Below are 27,421 nucleotides of genomic sequence, written 5' to 3'. Positions count from 1 at the left end.
GAAGGGAAGGTTATAGCCTATAGGTCTAGACAATTAAAAAGCCAAGAGAAGAATTACCCCACTCACGACCTAGAGTTGGTAGTCGTAGTGCACGCGCTCAAGTCTTGGAGGCACTATCTGTACAGTGAAAATTTTGAAGTTTTTACGGACCACAAAAGCCTGAAATACCTATTCACCCAAAGGGATTTAAACATAAGGCAGAGGTGATGGATAAAGTACTTCGAAGATTATCATTTCACATTGTTTTATCACCCAGGGAAAGCTAATGTGATAGCCGATGCATTAAGTCACAAGTCAAGGGAAGTCATGGCTAGTATTGCAGTAAAAGAATGGGAAATGGTGGAGACTCTCAACAAGTTTGGAGTCCGATTAGAACTACAAGGCGAGAGGACCTATTTGTATGCCTTGGCCTCTACTCCCAAATTACTCCATAAGGTCCTAGAAGCCCAAAAGTATGACCATGAGGGAATTTTCCTCAAGGCACGACTTACATCAGGCGAGCTGTTACCTGGTTGGGACATCTCTAAGGATGATGGCTAAGATTTCAAGGTTGGATGTTCGTGCCTGACATTGATCCCTTAAGAGAAAAGGTGCTAAATGAATTTCATCAGTTAGCCTTTGCAGTACACCTATAGGGAACAAAGATGTACCAGGATCTGAAGCGTCAGTATTGGTGGAATGACATGAAGAAGGATGTAGCAACACATGTGTCAAGATGCCTCACCTGCTAACAAATAAAAGTTGAGCACCAAAAAACCAGCAGGAACACTTCAGCCGCTTCCAATCCCAGAGTGGAAATGGGAGCACATCACGATGGACTTTGTGTCTGGATTGACAAGAACCCCTATGGGACACGACTATGTTTGGGTAATTGTGGACTGACTGGCCAAGACCGCCCACTTCTTCTCCATAGGGATAACCGACAAGTTGAAAGCGTTAAGTCGGTTATTTATCAAGGAAATCATCAGATTGGATGGGGTGCCAGTTTCTATTATATCGGACCGAGACCCTTGTTTCACATTCTACTTTTGGAAGAGCCTACAAAAAGCCATGGGCACAGAACCATGCCTTAGTACCGTCTTTCACCCGTAAAGCAATGGACAGTCTGAGAGGACCATTCAAACACTAAAAGATATGTTGTGAGCCTGTGTGATGGATTTTAAAGGAAACTGGGAAAAACATTTGCCCTTGGTGGAATTTGCCTATAACAATAGTTTTCAGGCCAGTATCGACATGGCACCATATGAAGCTTTTTATGGATGACCTTGCAAGTCACCGTTGTGCTGGACAGAGGTGGGAAAACAGCTTTATTAGGTCCAGAGATAGTTCAAGACACCACCGAGAAAGTGAAGTTAATACGACAGAGAATCCTAACAACTCAAAGCGGCAGAAGAGTTACGCCAACCAACGAAGAAGGCCGTTAGAGTTTGAAGTAGGCAACCATGTGTTTTTAAAGGTCAAGTCACATCAAGGAACATTCCATTTTGGGAAGAAAAGCAAATTAGCACCTCGTTATGTAGGACCTTTCGAGATTTTAGGTAAAGTGGGAATTATGGCCTATCGGCTGGTGCTGCCTCCCCAGTTTGTCGGAGTGCACATCGTTTTCCACGTCTCGATGCTACGAAAGTATAAGCCTCATGCATCGCACGTCATCGATTGTAAGGAGATCAACCTGGATGCTGATGCGACATTTGAAGAAAGGCTAGTGGAGATTTTGGATCGGAAAAACAAGGCTGTGTTTGGTTGTATCCTCAAAATATATTTCCACTCCTCCATTTGCGCTTCACGTTTGGATACAATTTTCAAATCATAATTCCACCATGCAATTCAAAATACATCTCCACTTCCCGTTTGGCAAATTTCTTCCTTCATTTCTCCAATGTGAAAAGCTTTCAAAGGTATATATTTTGTGTCTTCGATTTTCTCCATTTCTAAAAAGCTTCACGTGTAATGAAAATCTTCCAAAGCTGCATATTCTGTGTCTTCGGTCTTCTCCATTTCTGAAAAGCTCCACGTGCAAAGAAATTTAAAACTGAACTTCACTAGTCGTCTTCCTCTCTTTGAAAGATCACAGCTAAAGATTCTTCACGGGTCGTGTTCCCCTCTGTGAACTAAGACCTTCAAATCTAAACCATGTCTGTGAACCCCCTCCCCACCCATAAAATCGCATCCACCAGCTCTCACAAATCAAGTGAGTTGCAGTTTGTGCGTAGTGAAAGATTCACTCTCCGGGCAATGAAACAACGATAAGACCGAGGTCAAATAAATCACAAATTTCTCTCAAATTTTAAATTACAACTCACCAATTTCCTCAAACATCCCCAAATTCATTCCCAATTTATCTGTGTCAGGCCAAATTTCTGAAGCGTATTCTCAAATCAGATGCCTACCAAAGAAGCGCACATCCACCCACTGTACCCACTCCGTAACCAGTGACAACTATTCCACTCCTACTGCTCTAGTACGTATACCCTTCAATCGATCTGCTAGTACGTATATCCTACCCTTCAATCGATCTGCTATGCAATAGCAGAGAAGCAGAAATGGGTTATGATCTGTGACGCCCCAAAATTTTTTAAGGACATCATAATAAGATTTAGAACTTAAAATCAATGTTACCACCAATATCACTAACATCCATTAATTAACAACCTGGAAATTGAAAGTTTTCAAATTAAAATTCTAATAAAACTTAAAACTTAGTCTCAGTACAAAAAAATATATATATATACAAATATAAAAGGAAACTAGAGAAAACTAGGAAACTTAGAAAATGGTTCATGGAACTTGGGGACACTTCAAGCTAACCAAGGCTGAATGTCACCTTGCAAGGCCTAGGTGTTTCCTTCATTTTCTTTGGTACCTGGCATAAAACGCCAGGGCAACGAGAATGTCAATGAGCAATGAGCTCAATAATATACTACAACCCGAAAATGCCCACCTCGATAATAATGCTCACAATTAATGAATAATGCGTAGTAACATAATAACAGGTAGCATTTAATAAGTATAACATGAATGCCAACAGTTAAAATAATAACAATAGATAAATAAATAAATAAAAAATGGCAAACGGAAATAGTAATTCATCATAAGGAAAATGCACACTTTTCTTTTTAAATTCTCATAGATTTAGTTTATCAGATAAATTTATGTAACTCCCCGCGGAGCACTATTTCCACTCAACCGCTAAGCAATGGCCACGGGAAATTCTGACTCTCCCTTGGTCAAATATTCAAATGTTACTTGTTATAACTACCAATGACACCCACGCACCAGGGTTACAGACCTGAGTCGTGACATCACGGTTTGCCCCAAAGGAACGGTCTATGTTGTGACACTAGCACCACCAACCTTATATCACCTACACCGATAAGAGCCGAAATACCTTCCCGTGCCATGTTAGGGTTCGCAACTCACTGGCGCAGGCTTCTAAACCGGGCTCACCCCATCACTTTTAAATTTCTAATGTATCATCGGTTCAATTCCATGTTTCTTTACTTCGTCGAATTCACATTTTTTATGCATGTGCGAGTTTTAGCTTGATAACCACAGTGATATAATGTTTATATAGCACAACACAATCATATATGGCAACCAAAATAAATGTGATAGAATGTCTTAGGAATCATCACAAAATTTCTTAAGAATTAACACACTTCTTCTTTCAGCACTGTATGGTCAGACAAAAAAAATATGAAATACATACCAAACGAAGTTCAACCATTATAATATTTTAACTGGTGCTAGTTCATCGAGTTAGGAAAATATTTTGAGAGAATACCAGGGCTAAAAACGATTTTAAAATGGAGAAAACTAGACAGATTCTGTCATATTTTGGAAAAATTGGCGTTTCTCTCTCAATACTTAATTAAAAATTATGAAACCAGTGGCATTTGAAAAGTAACTTAAAAATCTAACTTTGCCGATTTGAATCACTTGAAAATTCATTCTGTGAAACAAATAGTGACCTGGTAAAGTCAGCATTTGTTGTTGCCTCCAAACAGCAATGAAGTTAAAAATATATTCAGGCCATGAAACGTTGTCAAGTAATTTTCTTCAATATTCTAGCACCATGAAAACATGTTAAACAAACTCCCGTAGTTTCAAATTTTATGAAAGTGTTCTCATGAGTTTGTTTAGGGTTTATTCAAAATGGATTAAAAATCTGTTTTGTTGGAAGTTCATTAGTTTGCGAAAAACACACTTTGTATCCACCATGAATCACATGCAAGACTTAAAAAAATGTTTCTTACTATTATTCCATGTGAAACTCCAACCCTTCATATTTACTTTCATTAGTGATAACAGAAAGTAATATTTATGAAGAGTAAACACAAATTCAAAATTATGCAAGATTAATTCAACAATGGATAATACTTGAACACATAAAGAGAAAAATCAGTAGCTAAGCCATCTAATCCATACTTGTAAGAAGGATAGAAATCACATAATCATAAGATTATCATTCTATCAAAATATAAACATGCATTGAGCATTTATGTATTATCAATGCACACTCTTGCATATTTTTAATATATAGATTTAGTTAAGAAAAATATCTAAGGGAGGATAGGGGTTGAGTATTTTTTTACCTCAAGAGCTCCTTACAAACTATTCTCAAAAATTTGTTTTGAATTGGTGACCACCAAGCACCCTCTCCTCTTCTTTCTTTCTTTACTTTTCTGCTCTCTCCCTTCTTTCCTTACTCAGCCGTGTATCTCCTAAAGGTGGCTGAAATGGCGTTCTTATGTAGGCATTGTGAAAGGGAAATTGGTGTTTAAATTATATTTGTTTATTCTATGATTTTACTTTATTTTATCTTTACCAGAATTTCCTATTGTCTTGATTTCTATCCTAAGGCATGCTTGCTTCCCCTAATGAGGTTGCGTGTTGTTGGAGAGGAGCATGCTCATACTGTACATCTACTACAAGCCTAAGGAAAGGCCTTAGGAGTGTGGCAGTAAGCATGTTGTAGCATGCATTGGAATTCTTGTTCAACATTCCTTGGGAAAGAAGGGTGGTCGGATCCTTCTGCCCAAAAATTCTGATTAAATTTTTTTTATTTTTTTTTACATTATAAGAATCAATGTATATATATATATATAACATAGTCACTAGATGTTTTGCTTCCTACTATCCTCTAACTTAGTTATTATTTGATTAACTCATTTAGTTTCCACAACTGTATTTAGATACAAAAATTTTTATCACAGAAAGATAAATAATTTTATTTAAAGGAATCTAATATTGATGTTAACCATGATGCTATTAACATTATAATTCGATAATTTAATAATCACTGTTAACTGACTTAATATTATTATTAATCAAACTAACTTGTTGTCTAAAAATTCAGGTTCTTACATGATCTGTCTAAACCGGTCAACCACCAGGACAACTGGTTAGACGTCCCTTCGATCTTCTGGCCGGTCGACCGCTATTCCAACTCTCTCTTCTTTGGGTCGACCTGCACTCACCCCCTTTGATGCTTCTCTTCTTCTGCTCTCCTTTTGCTTATTTATGCTTATTGTCTACTGTGTATACTTCTTTCACAAACTTTCATGCATGCAATATTCTGCTTTTTCTTGTTGTATCTGTTTTTCCCAACACTGTTAACAACTTCAATTAATGAATCTTTTATTCCTACCGAAACATAATTGTACATGATTCTTGCACTGTTATTTTTTAATATCCACTTCAGATTAGTTTAGATATAAATTGTGTGTTGTTAGATGAATGGAAACAATTCAGATAACAATCAAGACACAAGAATGTGGAGTTCCAGAATTGAAATGAAGCTAATAAACATGCTGAGAGACGAGGTACAAAAAAATTAAACAAAAGGTCGTAATACTATGTGGACAGTTAGGCATTGGAACCATTTTGCAACTGAGTTACAAAATTTGTATGGGTTTCGATACACACCAAAATAGGTGAGACAAAAATAACAGTGACTGAAAACTGATTAACAAACCTTCAAACGATTGCTGGCACATACCGGTCTGGAATGGGAGCCTATTGTAGGAACGGTTGTTACACTCATTGAATTTTGGGATAAAGTATTGAATTAACATGTACCATTTTCAAATTTTTGTAACATTTGATCACACGTACGGTATGCTTATTTTCAATATTTTCAATTGCTCTAGGCAACAAAAAATGTAAAGAAATTTAGGACAAAAAGATTTGAGTATTTTCAAGAAATGACCGAAATTGTTAAAAACTGTTATGCCACAGGAGCCTTGGCTCGTGTATCCACACAAGGAGCTCCTGACTCTAATGAAGAGGATGAAATGCTTAATAAATTTTGGTCGCTTAGAGTTGGTGGGAGCAATGCGGCTGAACCTATTACTGTTGACTCATTCGGCGATGAGTACATGGAACCATCAAAGGGCAAAAGTCACAAGAGGAGCCCTACAAATAGCCAGACTGACAGTGGTCGTTCTAAAAGGCCACAGTCAAGTGGCTTTGATGATGTCTGTGAAAATTTCACTACCTACGTACAGGCAAAAACGGAACATTCTCATGCACGATCAACAAACACAGAGGCTATAAGTGCAACTAAATAGGCTCGGCTATTTATGATGGCATATGAATGCAACAGTTTGATACATGTATTCAAATAAGTATTGAAATACGATGCAGTTTGAATGATGCGCCCAGTCCGGTACATGCAATACAAATGAATGATGCAAACATGCAAAGCATAAGGTATGCTAATCAAAACGTGCCCTAAACTAACCATCGTAAGCGGTTAAATAAAAGGAAGGAAGAAGTGGGGTTTGAAGACATGCACACACACACGCACGCTTATTACAACATTGCACCCTCGCGAAGGAGGGTCCGAATAATTAAGCTAAGCTACACTAAGCTAAGCTGATTATTACAAACCAACTAATTAACTAACTTAGATAATTAATTATTACAATCCAAATTGAAACAAATAGCTATGCTAAGCTAATTAGAATATTACAAAACACATTGAATGATTAATTACACAAACTAATCATAAGTAGTGAAATGGCCTCGAGGGCGAAGGAGACATGCATGCTCGGTTGGCGTCGTCCTAGAAATCCATTGCTTTGTCGTCAATTGCCTCTGTTTACACTTGCCTTCATTGCTGAACATCGAACCAACTTCCACACTGCCTTTGCCTCAAAACAGGAACATTTTGGCACAAAAATGGACTGGTGGCCGATCGGCCACAAAAAGTGGTTGCTGGCCACCTCAACTGGCCGGCCGGCTAGTGAAAGTGGTCGGTCGGCTACCTCAAATGGCCGGTCGACCACTTGCTTCTCCAGACTTCTGGTTTTGCTGCAACAGAGAACAACAGAGACACAACAATGTATTTTGCAGGAAATGTGTGTACTGCCACCCTCCTTATCATGTCTCAAGCTCAAAGGAGAGTGGCACTTGGTTCTCAAGCCACCAATCAAGCATCTCAATGCGTGATGGCCGAAGTACCAAGCTTGTACAAGCTTAGTGAATGCACAAACAATACACAAAAAGCCTCCACCCCATCATGCATGATAAAGGATGTTAGCGACCAAGAAATGCAACACGTTTCATCACTTTGAGTATGAAACGTCCCACATTTCTTGTGTTAGGTTTAACGTCCGATCCAAACACATGCAATGCAACACGAACGCTTATCTTATTCATGATTTACTTGGTCCATCTCTTGTTTACTCATTTTACATTACCAAACCATTCCTTGCTTGATTTGTCCAACGTGAAAGTCCTCTAATGAGAGAGGGGTCAACCAAAAGAATGGTTTAAGGCATGAGAGAGATCATGCCTTTGGCTAGAAAGAATCCTCATAAGAGGGTTAAAGCCATTTGAGCACAAACTCTATTAAGCTTAAACACAAGCACAAGGTAAATCAACCCTCAAAACAAATCAAAAGTGAAGAAATGTGGGAGATGGCAGATATTTTAGTGCTAAAGTGGCATGAAAAACAATACAACAACATGCAAACAACACATGCACAACATGCTAAGGGCCAAGAGCATTAAAATTAGTGAAGGACACAACACTAGAGGCATGCAATACAATGCTCAAATGGCCAAACCAACCCTAGACAGACCTCAAACATGCTAAAATAGTGACCAAAACAATCTGAAATGGTAGCATGAAAAGCAAGAAAGACATGCTCATGTATTGGCTCATAAACAAGGCACAAAGCACACCTCTCGAAAGCAATTAAAGAGTGATATATATGAGAGTGTGATAGAGGTATATGCTCTGAAATCATATGCTAAATGATGCCATACCATACAAACATCACAAGCAAAGCATGCTAAGGGCCTTGAAACACAAAACTAGTGAAGCTAACTACACTATAGCTATACAAAACAAGTCTCAAGGGACCAAGACCACTCAAAACAGAGTTTAAGCATGTCAAAGAAAGGCCAAAAACAAGCTGGAGTGGAGCCAACACATGCTAAAATAATAGGCTACAACATCAAGTAAACTAGGCTAGCAAGCATGATTACACTACAAGTGTAAGAAACAAGCAAGAGGTGCTCCAACCAGTCCAAACCAGAGTTATAACATGTTAAAATAAGGCCAAAAACATGCTGAGAACAAGCCATGAGATGTTAGAAAAACATGCTCAACTACAAGGCCATTAACACATGCAAACAAGATGTGAGGAGAGGGAACCCCCCCCCCCCATTTTGGTCCTCAAAACCAACTTTCTACCACTGAAAAACCTCTGAGTTTCAGTGGTAGAAAGGCCAAACAAAGGGTGTTTTAAAAGCTTTAAAGGATGACACAAAGCTTAGCAAATAAAGCTACAAAAGAGGGTGGACCACCCCTAACTCCAAAAGGGCCTCAAACAACCATTTTTAACACTTAAAAATAGAGGGTTTTGTAGTTGACAACTAGGCCAAAACACCATGCAATGGTGGCCCAAACTAGTGTACAAAAACAAGCTTAAAATGGGTAAATGCCTTACCCTTGAAGTACAGTAGCAAGGAAGCAACTTCTGAGCCAAAACCAACCTTTTGAGCCCAAACAAAACCTTCAAGAACCTCAGCTCCAAGGTAGTGGTGTTTGGCTAAGGGGTTATGTGCAAAAATGCAAAGAAAACTCACTTTCAAGTAATACATATATATATATAGAGAGAGAGAGAGAGAGTGTGTGTGAAATTTTGCTTCTAAATTTTCAGAACCCTAAAATAGGGGGAGGGAGCTCCCCTTATATAGAAAAAGCAAGCAAAAGCTTGCTTCATCCCTCCATACACGTGTATGGAGCATGCATTCAGTGCTCAGCAGCTGGCTCAAAAGATCTGAAAATATCTGAAGAAAGAGAAAATTGGCCGTCAGCCACCTCCCCTAGCCGATCGGATATTCCAAGTGGCCTACAAGGAAGAAAAGTGGCCGGCAAGTGCCAAAAGTGGCCGGCAAGGCCTTCCCCCCCTCCTCCCCAGGCAAAAGGCATCAAGGTTTGGCCCAAAAACAAGGCCAAAACACAGAGAGTTTAGAGGCCCAGAGACAAGGCGCTCAGTCGAGGACTCAGGCGCTCAAAACAAGCACAAACATGCGCAATCATCGAGTGCACAAACGATGACGTCAAAGTCTTGAGGTCGGTCAAAAATGGGGTGTCTACAGCAGCAGACAGGTTTGTTGAAGGCTAAGCTAACTATGTTGACATGTCACAACATGGGTTGACGTACCGATCGAACTTGAAGGATACAATTGCTACTGCTATGTGGCAAAATCATGTTGGCCATGGATGGATTTGTGATGTGAAGAAATAATATGAATTTGGTATTATTGTATGTATTATTACATTCAACTTTTTTTTTTTTAATGTGTACAATGCAATTGTAGTTTGAACCGTACTCTTTTAAAGTGTTATCCAATTTTAATCTTCATCCACGAAGAACATTTTTTTTTGGCTAAAAAGCAGGACAATTATGTAACTACTTTTGTCAATTCTTGAAAGTTGGTAACGATAGATTAATTTAACCTTTCAGTAAAACAAAATTGTTAAAAAAAACATTTTAAAATTCATCTACCCCGAATAGAAATAAAAATTCAACCATAATGTAGGAAAAAAATATGATTGTAGACATATTTTTGTTGTATATTTAATAATAAAAAAAGTGACTTATTCTAAAAGGTTACGTAATATCAAATGTGGTATCAACTTGTAAATCAGACATACATTCATATACCTATAATTAGGTATGCACAAGTTACATATTTTGAGAAACTTCCCATGAAAAATTAATGGGTAAAATACTAATAGTGTTAATAGTTACATTTAATTCAATTTAACTTTTATTAAATATTTTCTTATTTAATATTTTTTTGTTATAACTGTTATTTTACTGAAAATTTTACTAATAGTGTTAGTAAGAGTGTTATTTTATTGAATATTTTATAACTGTTATATCGTTACTAATAGTGTTATTTTATTTAAAATTTTACTGAAAAGTTGTGCAATAGTGAAGGGAAAAGTTTGGTTATAACTGTTATTTTTTTGTTCATAATTCAGTTTTTCAATTAAATTTTAAGAGTTTGGTTAACAATGTTTTTTTTGTTAATAATTATTTTTTGATTTGAAATTTGAAAAGAGTTTTGTTAATAAAAAAACCAATTGCAGCTGCAGTATATAATTTTGAAGATGATACTCTTACACTATGCTTCATAGCCCAACGGGTAGTAATTGAAAAAACAAAATAAAATAAACAGATAGGTGCATCATTTAAAAATAAAAACAGACAACAATAAATTATACGGAAAAAAGAAAAATATAATGACAAATAGTGCTTACATCCATGAACCAAAAAATTAAGAAAGAAAGAAAAAGAAACAAACAAATAAGAACAGAAAGTATTAGTACATCTGTAACACAACTAAAAATCACAACATGCGTCAACCATTTAATCGCTCATCAAAACAAGTTAAGCGTCATTGTCAGGTGGTGGTGGAGGTGGAGAAAAGTAGTGATGGTAGACCTAAGTGCCACGATGGTCAATCTAATCAATGCGGTTGCTTGTCGTTTCATCACATCTTTCAGTGTCTATACGAAACTCACCAAATTGTTGAATTAGTGAGTTCTGAGCGGCGGCAAATGCATTGAACCAATTACCCAATGCATTGAACTGATTAGTCATTTGTTGTTCCCATTGTACACGCTGATTGTGCCGTTCTTGTTCCAGAGCCAAATAATCAGTCTAGTATTGGGGTTGTTGATTTGGTGGCATGGCATTGTCATTGGTAGGGCTGTGCAAAATACCGCCCAATCTACTAAAACCGCACCGATCCACATCTATCCACACCGCTTTAACCGCTAACCGCAATTTAAACTTTAAAATTTATAATCCACCAACCGAACCGCTCCGCTCCGCTATAGTTAATACATATATATTTTTTAACCTCCAATGAAATATCAATGTAAAAATGAGTGTGAGAAAGATTTAAAATATGAAATTTATTACAAATTAGTGGTTATATATATGAAACATATTATGTAAAATTACTTTGTATTATATATCTAAAAAATATTATACAAATTAATGTTATATATTATGCAAATGAATGATAATTAGTTAGAATATTCTTCAATCCGCCAATCTACCAAAAACTGCCCAAACCGCAATTTATCAATCCGCCAATCCGCCAGCACGCCATTCGATTTGTAAATTTACTCTCAAACCGCCCGAATCGCACCACGCACACCCCTAGTCATTGGGGTCTTCGGGATATCAGCTATTGGTGCATTTCCAACATTAATAGATCCTAATAAGTTTCAGCCCCACCAGTTCGGGTCAATGTATACTCTAAAATTGGTGAAGTGATTTTCATATCTACTTCACCTACAAGGCTGACATGATAAGCTTTGAAAATTTTGGTTAGCAGAGCTCCAAAAGGTAGTGACCGGCCACTGAGAGTACCTAGATTTTCAACCAATATTTCCTCCAGTAGCATGTAACATAAATCATATGTTTGTCCAACTTCAAAACAATATAACAAATGAACATTATATAATGGAACAGCATCAAAATGTCCCTTTTTAGGAGTGACATTTTCGAATATCCATTGATGAAGAATACGATGGTTGGGTTTCAAATGTCTTGCTTGTAAATTAGTGCCAGTAAATCGGTTCTCACAAATTGTAGTATAAATCTCAGTTACATCACCAACAATATTAACTAGGTTAGACTCACTCTGAAAATGACTTTGCAAATCCCCTGACTAAACTCCAATAATTTGTGCTAAACTATGAGGGTTAAGTGTGATTAGTTAACCTTGGACGTAAGATGTCAAACTATTCTCTCCAACTTCTCTCTCAGTAGGTCTCAAGTGAAGGTAAAATAAATACACAAGACGTGGATATGCCTTTTGTGATAAATTGGTTAAAAGTAGTCATCCCATCATCTCCAGTCTGCCAACCAACAAAGGATCATATTGAGAAGGTAGAATTACCCTTCTCCCAGTAACAATTGGTCGGTTGGCAAAATTTGGATAAGCTTGTTCATGATTGTATGTAAGAAAACCAATAGTTGGATATGTCTGCTCTTGTTGGCGTGGTGGAGGGTTAGAGGTTTTGCCACGTTCTGGTCTGGCTCTTTTTGTTCTCGGCATAACCTAGGAAGGTAAGCAAAAGGATAGCAAAAGGTAACAAAAATGTATGAAAAATGTATTACAAAACGTATGAAAATGGTGTGCAAAAGGTAAGAAGCAAATAACCAAAGCTCAGCCTCAGGTTAAGTCTTACTGGAAGTTGGGAACAGGCGAAGCCGATTGACCGGCCGAATGACCCACCGGTTGACCGTCGGGTCGACCTGTTTGGTGAACTTTTCGGCTTACATCTACAACTCTGAAATTGTGAATAGCTCTGAAATTGTGAAGCTCTAGTGTTGTGAACCACTGATCAAAGCTCTTCGTCTCTTCTTTTACATGGATATGAATTGTAAAAATATACATTGAATTTTTTAAATTAATTGATTGTGAAATTAATTGAGATAGGTGGTGGAGGAGGTGGTTGTATGGTTCGGGTCTCTAATGTGGTTGTATTGATACTATTTAAATAATGAATGTAAATGAAGATGGTGAAGAAATTGGTAAAAATTGCTGAAAGTTGTAAGGTGAAGTTGTTGGTTAGCAGAGTGATATAAAGCCTCAGTCAAACAAATGGTCAAAAATTTGTAGCTGAGTTTTGGCTTCTTTTTTTTCCTTTTATCGAAAGCTGACCAACTATTTTGGCTTTTTTTTTTTCCTTTTATCGAAAGCTGACCAACTGAGGTTTTGTAGGAGTGATGGCTCTGCAGAACATAAGTTAAATTATGATGTTGTCCTTTATTTTTTTTCTAACATACCAATTTAGTATTCTATAAAAGAGGGGCAACTTGGTCATTTGTCATTTCAATGTCAAAAACATCAATGAATAGCCACAACAATATTATTGATGTACAGAACTTCATGGGTGAGAACTTCACGGGTGAAAAGGACGGGTGAGGCACAATAATGAAGGTGAGGACAACGGTACAGGTTCACGGATTTTTCATCAAAGTGGTAAAATTTAACAAATGAAAAAATGTTCTTTATTTTTGGAATAATATAAACTACAAACACGTTTGGTTTGAACAAAATATTTATTGTCTAAATTTAACAAACATAAACAAAAAAATATGTTTATTTTTTATTATTTTATGACAAATCATGCACATTATAATTGAAAAAAATTAATTAGAAAAAAATATTAATTAAAAAAAATAATTGGAAAAAATAAATTAATTGAAAAAAAAATTAATTGACAAAAATTAATTGCAAGAAAAATTATTTGAAAAAAAAAATTAATTGGAAAAAAAATTATTTCAAAAAAAATTAACTGAAAAAAAAAATTATTAATTCATTTTTTGAATTGAATTTTAAAAAGAATTTGGTTGACTGTTGATCAAAAATTTCAATCGAGTTTTGAGTTGTGTGTTTGAATATTAAGTGATAACTTTTTTAATTAAGTTTTGAAAACTCTTTTCAAAACTCATAACCAAACAAATTTTCTTATTTCACATATCACATTAAACTTTCAAAACTCAATTTCACGCTCAATTCAAAACTCAATTCCACGCTCTATTCAAAAATCATAACCAAACAAATTTTCTACACTCAAATCATAATTCCAAAACTCATAAACTCAAAATACAACTCTATTCTCAAATCATATTTAGAAAACTCTACAAAACACTACCCAAAATATTACGAGGAATGGCAAATTTGCTGGTTCGAGTACTTTGGCGACATCGGGGAATAGAGGAATCAACATAGGAGAGAGAGGACGCTATGCGCCTCAACTATCCTCAGCTATTCAAGTAAAAAGGATGTAATTTCGAGGACAAAATTATTTTTAAGGGGATAGGTTGTAAGGCTCAGGAATTTTGTAACAAATTTATTAAATAAAAATTATCTTTTTCTAGAAGAGTTATTCTAATTTAATGCATAAGTGTAGAAGTTTAGCACACTTTAAATTAATCATTATTTAGAGGTTTTGATTAAACGAAATCCTAATCAACACTAATCCTCACAATTAGATTAAGGAAACTTCTAAAGGCAATCTAGAATTTTGTCTTCACTTGATTGTCTTATTCATAAATGTGTATATAAAAAAATAAAAAATAAAATAAAAATAGGGAGAGGGGAGGCCGGCCAAGTCAACTCTCATAGGGAAGGGTTGATTTTGTCTTATATGAAGATTCATCTCAAAAGTGTAGCCCTCTTAGCATGCTTAACCAGCCTTTTTCTTACCTTTGAATGAAGAGACGAGTTGTCATAAGTGTGCTTGTTGGGTAGACAACCCCCCTCACCCCCAATGGCCATACATGCATCGATTCTTTTACCAAATATTTTCTCCAAAATCTCCCTCTCATTTTAGTCTGTATATGTGTAGACCGCCTGAACTCCGCTTCACGCGCGAGGGCGCGAATTGGGTTCTTAGCTACTACAGTTCGGACTCCTGTCTCGGTTCTGAATCTAATCTCACAAAGTACAATGTGAGATTGATAAATCATCAAAGAGTCCAAATCCGGCAATTGGTTTTGAAAAATCAATTTTAATCAAAAAGTGCCAAACATGGACTGTTTTGCCAGATTTTAGAGTCACCACCTAAATATTTTGTTTTCGGAAATTTAGGAAACCATGACTCGTGCCTAAGGCCACGTGTCCGTCATCACCAAAGTTGTCTCGGCTCGGGAACTTGGGTACGAGGGGGAAAGGTCATGAAATGAGCACCCTCGCTCGCCCGATCAAAGGACCGGCCTCTACTGAACATGATATGTTGTTTTTGAAAACACATGTATTCTTTTTCCGGTTATTAGCTAGCTTACTATGTGATGCGCACAGTACACAAGTATAGACTAAATCGTAAGAATTGGAACAAAACATCTCATGCTTATTTTTCAAAAATAGTTTGAAAGTGCTACTTGCAAGTAGGCTAAGATGCGGATTTGTCACCCTCAAGTGGGCTTGAAAACATGATTTTGCCACTTCGCAAAGTGGGCTTAAAATTCGCATTTGATGAATTGTCCCAATTCAGGCAATAAAGCATTCACCCACAAGCATTCATGCATTTAATCATTTAAGCACATAGCCTCATGGCAAGCATGCTATCATGGCAGTCACTTACACACATGCAAGGATGCTAAAGCGTAAACACTCACAATGTACTCCGAGCCAAAAATGAAGCTAATTAGAAATCATGCATGAATCCTAACTATGCTAGATACCTAATGCAGCATATGCAAAATGCTACTAAGTAAGCTCGGCTATCTAGCATGGCATATGAATGCAACACTCGATAACATGCTTTGAAACACGTATTTAAGTAAGTATCGAAATACAATGCAGTTTGAATAATGCGCTGAGCCCGGTGCATGCAATACGAATGAATGATGCACGCATGCAAAGCATAAGTATGCTAATTGAAACATGCCCTAATCTAAGCACTGAAAGCGGGTAAATAAAATGGAGAAATACGTGGGGTTGGAAGGCATTCACACACACACGCACACTTATTACAACATTTGCCCTCTCGACGGAGGGTCTGAATGAAAGCTAAGCTATTCTAAGCTAAGCTACTTAACTAATCTAATAATCTAATTAGACTGATTATTACACAACCAAATCGAATAACTAGCAAATCAATTACTAATTATTACAATACTTGTATGAATGAAATAGCTAACTTATTCTAAGTTAACAAAAGCGATTAAATGGCCTCAAGAATGAGGGACATGCATGCTCGGTCGGCTTCCTCCTGGAAATCCACTACCGTGCCTCATGATGTCTCTATTTGCACTCTTTTGGACTTCTGAAAATTGTGCCAACTTCTAAGATGCTTCTGACCCACCTTAGAAACATGCTGAGGGATGGCCATCGGCCAACGTTGATGACCATCGACCACTTCTGATAGCCGATCGGCAGCCTTTGTGGCCGGTCGGCAGCTTTGATGGCTTGTCGGCCACTGCTTCCTGCAATTTCTCCTTTTGCTGCAACAGAGCACAAACTGAGGCATGGCAGTGTATTTGCAAGAAAATGTGTGTGCAACCACACTCCTTATCATGTCTCAAGCTCAAAGAAGTGTAGTGCTCGGTTCTCGAGCCATCAATCACGCATCTCAATGCATGATGGCCAAAGAGTCAAGCTTGCACGATGTTGATGAATGCACAAACAACACATAAGACTCGATGAACCTCCACCTTATCATACATGATCAAAGATATCGGTGACCTAAGGAATGAGGCACGTTTCATCACTTTGAGTATGAAACGTCCCCCATTCCACATGTTTGGATCAACGTCAGATCCAAACACAATGCAATGCAACACACAAGTAAACAACATGTTATGCAAACCACATGCTAATCCTGACATGTTAAGGTGGTATGCATAAGACTCTTAACATGCAAACAATACATGTATGTCATGTTTAGGAGTTAAGGCATCAAGGCAAGTGAAGTGTATCACACATGAAACATGTACTACAATGCTCAAATGGTCAAACCAGCCCCGAACAGAGGTCATGCATGCCAAAACAGTGGCCAAAACTCAACAAAACTTAGGCACGAAAAGCAAGGAATGCATAATCAACTCATGGCTCACAAGCAAGGCATAAAGGCACAACTCTTAAATGTAATTAAAGAGTGATATGCATGAGAATATGGCAATGCTATATGCTCTAAAATCAAGTCTTTAATGATGCCAAATCACACAAATAACACAAACAAGGCATGTTAGAGGGTCTAGAGCATAAGGCTAGTTAAGAGCATCATACAAGAGGCATGCAATACATAGCACAACTAACCAAACCAGCTCTGGATAGAGCTCAAACATGCCAAGTTAAGGGCCACGAACATCCTGAAATGGAACCCAAGAGCTTAGATAAGCATGCATGCAAATTGGCTCATGATTAAGGCATAAAGCATAACCCTCCAAAGCATTGAAAGAGTGATACACACATGGGTATGACATTGAAACATACTCTGAAATCATTATCAAATGATGCTATATCATGTAAATAGCCCAAGCAATGCATGCTAGTGGACCCAAAACACAAAGCTAGTAGAGGGGCTTTACACTATGGCTATACAAAGTAAAGCATACATGATCAAGACCACCCAAATCAGACCTAAAGCATGTGAAATCATGGCAAAAAACATGCTAGAGTGTAGTCAAAATAGGGTAGAACGATGGTCTAAAGCATAGAGCATGTTAGGCTAGCAAGTAGAATTACACTAGAAGTGTATGAAGCATTCAAGAGACAACCAAACCAGCCAAAAAAAGAGTTATATCAGGTCCAAAAACTCAAAAAAACATGCTCAAACTAAGCCTTAAGAGGATAGAAATACATGCTCACTTGGTAGGCCCTCTATGCATACAAACAAGACATAAAGAGAGGGGACCATCCCCTCTCATTTTGAGCCTCAAAACCAACTTTCTACCACTGAAATTCCTCTAAGTTTCAGTGGTAGAAAGGCCAAACAAAGGTCACAACAAAGGCTAAGAATGGTGGCTCAAGAGGCTTTACAAGCCATAGAGCAAAAGATGGGAAACATCCCCTAACCAAACAAGACTCAAACCCACATTTCAAAGCCTTAAAAACAAAGTTTAAAAGAGGCTAAAACTAACCTTAAAGTAGCATGCAAAGGTGGTTAAGCTATTAATCAAAAGAAAGCTTAAAAGGGGATTACCCTTGAAAACCCTTGAAGAACAACAGCAAGCTAGCAACCTCTGAGGCAAAACCAAGCCAAAATCACTCAAATGCAACCTCCAAGAACCTCGGCTCAAGAGTGAAGGTGTTTGAGTAGGTGTTTGTGTGCAAAAGTGTAAAGAAAAGACACTTTTGGTTCAAATATAGTGCAAATATAGAGAGAGAATGAGAAATATATATAGAGAGAGAGGGATATGTTAACCCTAATCCAAAATTTCTAAACCTCTAAAAGGGGAGAGGAGCCTCCCCTTATATAGAATCACAAACTTCAAGCTTGTTACAATCCCTCCATACACATGTATGAAGGATGCTATCTGTGCCAAACAGCTGGCACAGCTGGCACCAAAATATCTGCAGAAGCAAAGAAAAAGACCTCGGCCAAAAGACATGGCCGACCGGCCATTAAAGGTGCCGACCAGCCATCAGTGATGCCGACCGGCCACCACTGATGGCCGATGGAAAGAGGGCATGGCCGATGGGCACAAGGCCTGGCCGATGGGTTGCAGGGATGGCCAACAGGCCACCCTCTTCCCTCAGAAACAAAGCCACAAGCTCTTGGTCCACAACCAAGCACAAAACAGACAAGTCGAGAGGCTCCAAGGCAAGGCGCACAGCCGAGACCTTCAAGAACTCAAAACGAACATGAGCATGGATGATCATCGAGTGTTCAAACGATGACGTCCAAGTCTTAAGGACGGTCAAAAATAGGGTGTCTACAGTATAAAACACAAGCTCCCCAAACTCCCCACTTACAATTTTCAGCTGAACCTAGAGAGTGGAGAAGGATAGAGAGAAAAGAGAGAAATGAGAGAAAGAGAGGAGGAAAGCGGAAGGAATGAGAAAAATGACTCATCACTTGAAAGGTCTTCAAAGCTTCACTAAGGTAGGATACCTAGAAATAATCCACTTCTTTAAGTTTTGGAAAAATGTATGCAAAGCAATCTGATATGTCTTATAATACATGAAGGAAGCAAAAACAAACTCAATAGGAGAGGTCTCTCTTGTATGCCTTAGATGAACTCACTTGTCTTATTTCTTGTTATTATTTTTATATTCTTTTTGTTCTATTGTCATAACCTGTAGTACCTCTTGAATGCAAGAAAATACCTCTCCATAAATAATGTAACCTAGCATGTCTAAGTAGGGAACTAAGGAAGAACCCATTGCTCATTCGAACAAAAATGGCACTGTGCAGAATCTGTTTTCACTTTAAAACCATGAAATAAATCCCTTATTTATTATTTTGAAAATCTTAAGCTACTGGAATTATTTTAGGGTCTTATTTATATGTGAGAATTTTTCAAAAATTATTTGACACTATTTTATAGCAAAAAATATGCTTTATGTCCACTTCTGTTTTTAATACAGCAGCAAGGCCTACTTTACGTGGTCACGGTTTCTTCCATAGAATGAAATTTTGAGTGATTCAAATTGGAAATGTGAGGTTTTTAAGTTATCTTTCCAATGCCACAAGTTCCAACTCATTTCATAAAGTATGGGGTGAGATATGTTTATTCTTCAAAAACGCAACAAATCTAGAGTTACCTGCAGTTTTTAATTTATTTGGACATCTTCCAATGGCCAAATGACTTCGAGCCCTATTCAAAAATGTTCCCAACTTAATAATCTATAACTCCACCAAAAATCAAAATTTTTAAATATCATTTCTATATTTTTATTTGAGGGGACAGTTTGTTGGAAACCGTTCAAAATCTGGAATCAAGTTGGTGATGGTTTAAAACCTTTTTGTATTGCCTCGTTCTTATATATTTTATCTTGCATGCACTTAAATATGCTTTATCAGTTTGAATGAATCATGATATGTATATTTTCATCAAGAGCTATTATAACAATAATATGGGGAAAATGGAATGGGTGGTTTTGAACCATACGCATGCGGATGAATACAGAGAAAAGGTATATCGATGTTTTGTTGGTGCAAGGTGCACCCTGATTCTAAGGAAATGTGATTATTTAGCTTGTGAAGCCTTGACATGGCCTAGATCATATTCTGACCTCATGGATTTGGTGTTGGAATAAGGGTGGCAGTGAGGGTCTCACACAGAAGGAGTACCTCTAGAAGGCCGGTTCTCTTGAGACGGACCACTAATGATACACCCTACGTATTTAACTCAGCATGTAGCATTTTTAGATCCAGTGCCTTGCGATCAAGAGGAGGTGCATAATAGTCCCTGGCCAGGGTCAATGGTTGGGTAGAACAGCACTCCACGGGGAGTCACCGTAGGCTCACCGAATTTACAATTTAATGAGATTACGTTATGAACTCTATGATAACCTGACATTTGCATTGTGAATATATTTGTGATGGATCATGTCTCTCTCTCTATGTGTGTGTGTGTGTGTGTGTGTGTGTGTGTGTGTGTGTGTGTGTGCGTGTGTCATTTTCACTGCGCTATTATCTTTTTCGTGATGATTGTATATTTTTAAATATTGTTAATTAACTCCACTGTGTTATTATTGCATAAGTTTTCAAACTGTAAGAAGTGGCTATTTTTTTTTTTGGGTTTGTTGTATCCTATTGGGCTTTGCAGCTCACGAAGTTTAATGCCAAGTGATGAAGAAAGAGAAAATCTCAGGGAAGATTTTGTCGAAGATACCGAAGTTCAGCCATGGTTCACTTAGAATTGCCTTAGCCTGGCCATTAAGGCCTGTCTTGCTCACCTTCTTTTCTATTTTGATGAAATTTTATGTATTAACGTAAAAATGTCTAGAGATTGGTGTAAGAAATCAAACATTTGGGGTTATATTAAGATTAAGCTTTGGAATGTACTTCTTTAACTGTTATATCGAAACTTAATATTTAACCATGTTGAATTATTTATATTAATATATGATGCTCAAAAGTGGGGGTGTCACACTCGTGGTGTCGATCATTGACGGTGGAATCAAATTCCCTCTTGATATCCTCTTTAGAGAGGTGATGCACTTCTACAAACTCAACCACGTGCAACTAGCCATAAACACATTTAGGGTCATTAACGACATAGCCAAGCCAAGTTATGTCGCCGACATAACGTGAGGCTTACCCTACCCGACATCCAGTACTGTTACATAGTTTGTAGCCTCAAATCCACCAATGGCTATACCTACTTCCTCAAACCTAGGTCAACCTCTTACAAGTTGATAGCCGACCTTCTAAACTCCAACAAAGGTGCTGGAGAAGACTGTCTTATTGTCCGAGTAATTAGGAGTTTGCACCCAATGCTGATCTTCGCCTCTTTTCCTTATGTAGAGGGATCTTTAGGGAGGATGAGGGTAAGCACCTAGTCATCCCAAACCACACACTTTTAACATTGCTTCTTATACTCAGTCTAATTCTGACATTTTCTCTTATTTTTGTAGAGCTTTTTCACCCAAGCAAGTCTTTCTGTAAGTCCTACGCCAAACTGCAAGACCTCGTCTAGCTTCTGGAACTGCCCATCAAGGACCACAAGGCACCCAATTTGCTTAACTATGTGCCAATGTACCAGTCTCTACTGCTCGACGTTCCATCCAAGAGAAAAACTCCACCATCTATAACAACTTCACCAGCAACATCTTCTCCACAAACAAACCAAGCCTCCACATCTGATCCAATGAACCATCTTTTAACCTCGACTCCATTCCAACATATTCCACAAACTCAACGACAGCGTTGTTGCCGACCTTCAAATACTATGGCTGGTAAAATGCGCAGCAGAAAGCGCCAAGATTTAGACACATCGGCATACAATCCTGCCAACCCACCTCATGCTCTTTTGGCATTCAAACTCGGCACCGGAGTTACAGTCGCTACCACCTTTGAAGAGATGAGTCGCAAGCTAACAGTCGCCGAGAACCTACTGGCCAATTTACCTGAGGTTGTCACAGTCTAGCCCACTCATTTCCCTCAGTCTATCCAAAAACTAAAGAGGGTGAAGAAGGCCAAGACAAGGCCAAAGTCACAGCCATTTCTTCTAACGAGGAGAAGGACCTTAAGGACACCATGTCAATCTCGAACTTGGTCGAGGCCGTGAAGAGGCTAGCTCATAATGACTTCGCCGAGGTCCCTCCTACAAAGAAACTGAGGTCTGTCGGTCTTGGAAGTGAGAGGGAAGTCCTCCCCAAGGACGTTTGGCTTCCTGAGATCCGAGTGGTCGACCAACTTTTGAAAGTCAACAACAATGCTATTAACGATGTTGAAGTTGGGGCCGCCCTGACCACGAGCCTCCTTCTTCCCTCCGACATAAGCCAAATCAACAATACAATCAGTACGAAAACTTTGCCTTGATGATGAGGCTTTATGTTTTGGTAACTTCCCTTACTGTTCTTTTTAAATTCAGTCTTTTATACTTAGTAAAATACTATTAATTTATTTTTTTTCCTTGTGAACCATCCAACATGCCCACTCTCATACGGTCAAGGCCGAATTGATGAAGAAAAACTTGACCAAAAAGACGCAGGAGGTTGCAAACTTCCTTTCTCAACTCAACAAGGCCGAGGCCAGGATTAAAAGTCTGATGGATAAGGTCAGCGCTGCTAGGGCTACTGAAAACAAGGTCGAGGTCACTGTCAAAGTCGTTAAGGTTGCTGCCAAGACCACTGAAGAAAGGATTGTCGAGGCTGAGATTAAACTGAAGGAGGCCCTCGAAACCAAAGAGGTCAAGATTAAAGTAGCCAACAAAAGCCTACACGAAGGGGCAGGCCGACGTACGAGACCAATACAAGAAGCAAGTCAACCTGGCCTGGAACAAGGGTTACTACCTTAGCTGGGTTACCGCACTGAAAAAACTTTATGTCCCCGAGGACTCCCTCATTCGGGACATTGGCCAACTTAACATGCCCTTCTCACATCTCCTGTCCAATCTGAGGAAAGCAAGGAAGTGAAAGAAGAAGAGGTTATTGCTACTGCTGCTGGAGCAAAGTCCGTAACTCTAAATGATCAGGTCTTGGACCTAACTGAAGATGATGGGGATGAGGTCTCCAAAAGCACCTCCCTAAAGAAGACCGACACCTCTGAGGCTGAGATTATTTCCACTGAGAAGAGCCTTGATGAGACTTTCAAGGAGATCGATGACAAAATAGCAATCGACGCCGAGGCTAAGAAGGCTGTTGCACTGTCTACCAAGGCGAACACATCGCCAACTGTCGAGGTGAAGTAAACTGAGAACACTACTCCAGAGTCTAGCACTTAGGAATTTTCTTTTTACAATTGTACTTTTCCTTGAACACTTTTGTTTTCTTTTCTAGGCCGAAGTGCCTTCTGATGTATTGAAACAAGTTCTTCTTTTATGAATGCAAGTTTGTTTTTTACTAAGTGTTGGGTGCTTGTTTCTCCATATTGCTTTCATATATTTTGTATGATGTTGCCTTCCTTTAATGAATTCTTCAAAGTATAACACCTTGACAACATATCATCTCGGGTTAATATATCTCGGATAGAACTACTATCAAACATCTCGAATAACTTCAACTCGTAAAATTTTAACAAATGTCACATTCACCCAACTTATTTATGCTCTCTGCCCATTGATCTGCGAAGATCCTCTGATTAGGGTTCCTTTGGTCTTCGGGGTTCGCTGGGACACTTCTCTCCGTGATTCTGTCCTCCCGGCGTTTTATGATGGCCGGTGCGAGTTTCCAAGTCTTTTCTCATGCTATGGGACAATTGGCATTGTGGTCTGTTCCTCCTTCTGGGCGCCGGTGTTTGTTGCCAGAGTTGGCGTTGCTGGTAAAGGCAACACTGGCTACATTACTTTGTTCTGCATTATGAAGTTCACAATGGTTTACAGGTCCGTCAATTTGTTTACCAGGTCCTTCAGCTCATCGTCTCTTTTCATGCATCTTTCTTCCATACCTGGAAGTCATTCTCATTGTAATATTTTTCTTGGTTGCCTCTTCTCGGGCATTATGGCCCCTGGCGGCATTGTTCGCTTCAAGGTTTACTTCTTGCGCTTCCTCGTCATTATTTCCTCCTCTAGCATTTGGATCTACGTACTTCTTTTTCTCACTATGTATGTCGTCCCCGACTCTCACCTCTTGTCCAGTGTTGGCCATCCATTCTATACTAAGTTCCCACAGACGACACCGAATTGTAGGTCTTGATTTTTAACCTAACAACCAAACAATTTTTTTGCCGAGATCAAAGGAACTTAGCTAGAGAGCACGCGGCATAATAGATTAAATCGAACATCTGCACATAAGAAAGTGAGAAATATAGCAGTGGCTCGTCCACCCAGGGACACTCTAACGATCAAATCAGTCAACTTATCTATCAAAGATATCAAACAAGTAACACAACTCTCAATTAAAACATGCCTTAGACTCACGGGGGTGCCTCACCTAGATAGCCATCAATGCCCTCGTCCTCAAGAAGTCTTACTTCACAGGATTCAAGCATAATCTTAGTTAGATATGAATGAGTGAACTCAAAAGTTTCATCCTTATCTGAACTAAGCGGATCACTTATCTAGAACTCTTATCCCCTATCCAAATATCTCGGGATTCCGGTATTACCGCACCATATCTCGGCAATACCGTAACCACCTTGGCAATCTTGCTTATCCAAGTCACACCTCAGCCGACACCTCGACCACGTGACGCGACCCTAAAAATACGTCCCCACACAAATCAATAGAATTTGCAAGAATATTGACATATTTAATAAATGTGTATCTATATTATCATTATAAATGTATTGATACAAGTAGAAAGGAAGCTGTCCAATCTTAACCACTGTTTAAAAGACTTTTTAAGTAAAACAAACAATTTCCAATTAGATCTGGCCTCTCACAGTGATCTTTGGGATTTGTCTCACTAAAATTTTTGTCCAAATGACGTGTCCACCCAACACAACCTGAGATTATTGCTTTCTTTCTTTTAAACTCATCTTCTAAAACTGCATTCGATTTGGAGAGTTGATGTATGCAATTTCCTCCTCAGCAATGCGAGCTATACCTCTTTTTTACATTTCTTCCTGTAATTTTTTTTTTTTTTTTTTTTTTTTTTTTTGTGGTCATAGAGAGAGTTAGGTTGATGTTGTTTGTTTTGCACTATTTAACTGTTAAAAATCTTAGATACATGGAATACATATAACTGGAGTCATAGATAAGTGGCCCAACATAACAGTTTTATTAGGAAGTGTTGCAGACCCAGTCTAACTTGACACAATGGAGTACTGTGGTGTGGCTCCATAACTTTTTCCATGACCAATTATAATTAGTATCTTGTTCTATATATCCATGATGAAGGGTGTCCCAACACCATAAACATGGCCCCAAATTAAATGCAAATCTTGACCAATGATCCCAAATTTTTATGTAGCATATATATTATTGGAATGAAACATAAGAGAAAATGATGTGTGCAAGGCTATCATACTAACCTCAACATTCACATAAATATAAGAAAAGAATGAAACAGCAGTACCCACCTTTAAAAAAAAAAAAAAAGAAAGAGAGGATGTTTTATGATTTTGATGTATCTATCTAGCATTTCTTTTATTTTGGTAGATATATATGACACTGAGAGGACAGTGGCTAGGTACAACTTAGTCAAAAGAAGTGTCTATCCAATTTTTATCTATTTATTTTTATAGAAAAGAAAATGGTAAGAAGCTGTGAATGAATAGGAGGCATTCATTCATTCATTTTTGTTAGAAAAGCAAATGTAAAAGTGATCATTTTGGACAAAATATTGTTGCAGAAATTAAATAAGGTTCCTGCAAGAGAATTGATGATGAGCACTATTAACCAACTAACTAGACAGTTACTCTGAAAGAATGACTCTGTTCCCACAAAAACAAGCTAAAAAGGGTCACCCAGTACGCTTCATTTTATGGAATTTAAGCCTCCCACCCACATTCAACTGCTGTGCTTCTCTCCACTTTGTTTAGATTCAATGTTCACTTTGAATTTTGTGGGAGAAGTTGTGGGCCTCCACAACAATGGACTCCACTGTGATCCTTACAACTTCTCTCTCTAAATCTGAACTAGACATTCACTATAACTACAAAGAAGTTAATGTCATAATTAAATTACTTGTAAAAAAAAATTATAAAAAAAATCAGTCTAACTATATTTCTATACTATCACCTATTCCGACCTTTTCATTGGGGCACAAGAAGAAAGAAAGAAAAAAAATGAAGAATACAAAGTACTTTCCATTAACTTCAAAACAACTTTTATTGATTTCAAAACTTCTTCTAATCTTTTCATAATTTCAAGACAACTTTTATTGTTTTCAAAAGTGCTTCTAATCTTTTCACAATTTTTAAAACACTTACACCACAGCATTTCTCTTTACATTTTGTAGAAATAACAATTATTGATAATATTTCTGGGTGCATCATAATTATCCTCTTGCTGATTTGGAGGATAGCCTTTTAACTTTGGAAAGTGAGTTTGCTTTTTTATTTTATTTTATAAAAGGCATTAGAAGTGTGATTTGTTTGGCGGAAAGAGAATTATGAATGGGTTTCCTTCTTGTTGTTGGAGACTCTTGGAGTGTACGTACCGAGGAGAGGAGGTATATTAGTGTCAATTAAGAGAAAATGACATATTTCACATTCATCAAGTCTCTCTCCTCTACTATATGTGACTTCCAATTAAACTCTTTCGGAATTAGTTGTCATTTTTTATTTTGTTTGTGTCCATAATCTGAGAAAAATGGAAAAAGAAGAATCTCATCACAACACTCTCACACCTACAGGTCTGTATGGAGCTCACTAACATGTGAGCGTTGTGTCTAATTCCGAGACCAAAATTTGTGTACCTTTAAAGAGTTTAAATTAATGTAAGTAGCATATGTAGAAATGCATATTGAGGGTTGTGAGTTGTGAACTACACACCAGAATTCCTTTGAAGCAAAGTTTAGAGCCTTCATGAAAACAACAGTGTCATATAGAAGCATATGAGAGAGTAGAGAGAGGCATACTTTAATGTGAGTGATATTGTCACCATGAAAAAGAGATGACAACAAAATAGGGTGACACAGGCCATCTTATTATAAAGCTTTGCCTTCACATGCCTCGCATGCTTAGAGAGACAGACCTTTTTTTTTCCCTGGGATTGGATTTGGCTAATTGAATAGTAGGAGAGTGAGTGAGTGACTGGTTTAGATCAAATCCATGTATGTGGTGATCATCTGTACTGTCAATTGAATTGCAGCAGAGATCTACGTTTAAGGTTTCACTTAATAATTTTTTTTTTTCTTCTCAAACA

The 27,421-nt window shown here is 37.9% G+C and overlaps 1 protein-coding gene across 1 annotated transcript; it reads left to right on the top strand.

Moving 5' to 3' along the window:
- Positions 1-813: 813 nt before the first annotated feature.
- LOC145820863 (uncharacterized) lies at positions 814-1,813 on the top strand. Its single transcript, XM_082917496.1, has 2 exons — positions 814-867; positions 1,166-1,813. The coding sequence occupies exons 1-2, from the start codon at positions 814-816 to the stop codon at positions 1,811-1,813; spliced, it is 702 nt and encodes a 233-aa protein (XP_082773622.1).
- Positions 1,814-27,421: the final 25,608 nt, after the last annotated feature.

This window comes from Camellia sinensis, chromosome 3 (assembly GCF_055761805.1).
Source record: "Camellia sinensis isolate YWXY chromosome 3, ASM5576180v1, whole genome shotgun sequence".
NCBI classification, from domain to species: domain Eukaryota; kingdom Viridiplantae; phylum Streptophyta; class Magnoliopsida; order Ericales; family Theaceae; genus Camellia; species Camellia sinensis.
The sequence above is the reverse complement of the archived record's forward strand: the minus strand, read 5'-3'. Positions and strand labels throughout refer to the sequence as shown.

Excerpts from the sequence above, each read along its gene's own strand:
- LOC145820863 (XM_082917496.1), top strand. The coding sequence starts at position 814 with ATGGACTTTGTGTCTGGATTGACAAGAACCCCTATGGGACACGACTAT. Across the intron at positions 868-1,165 it reads TGGGACACGACTATGTTTGG|GAAACTGGGAAAAACATTTG; the intron begins GTAATTGTGGAC and ends TGGATTTTAAAG.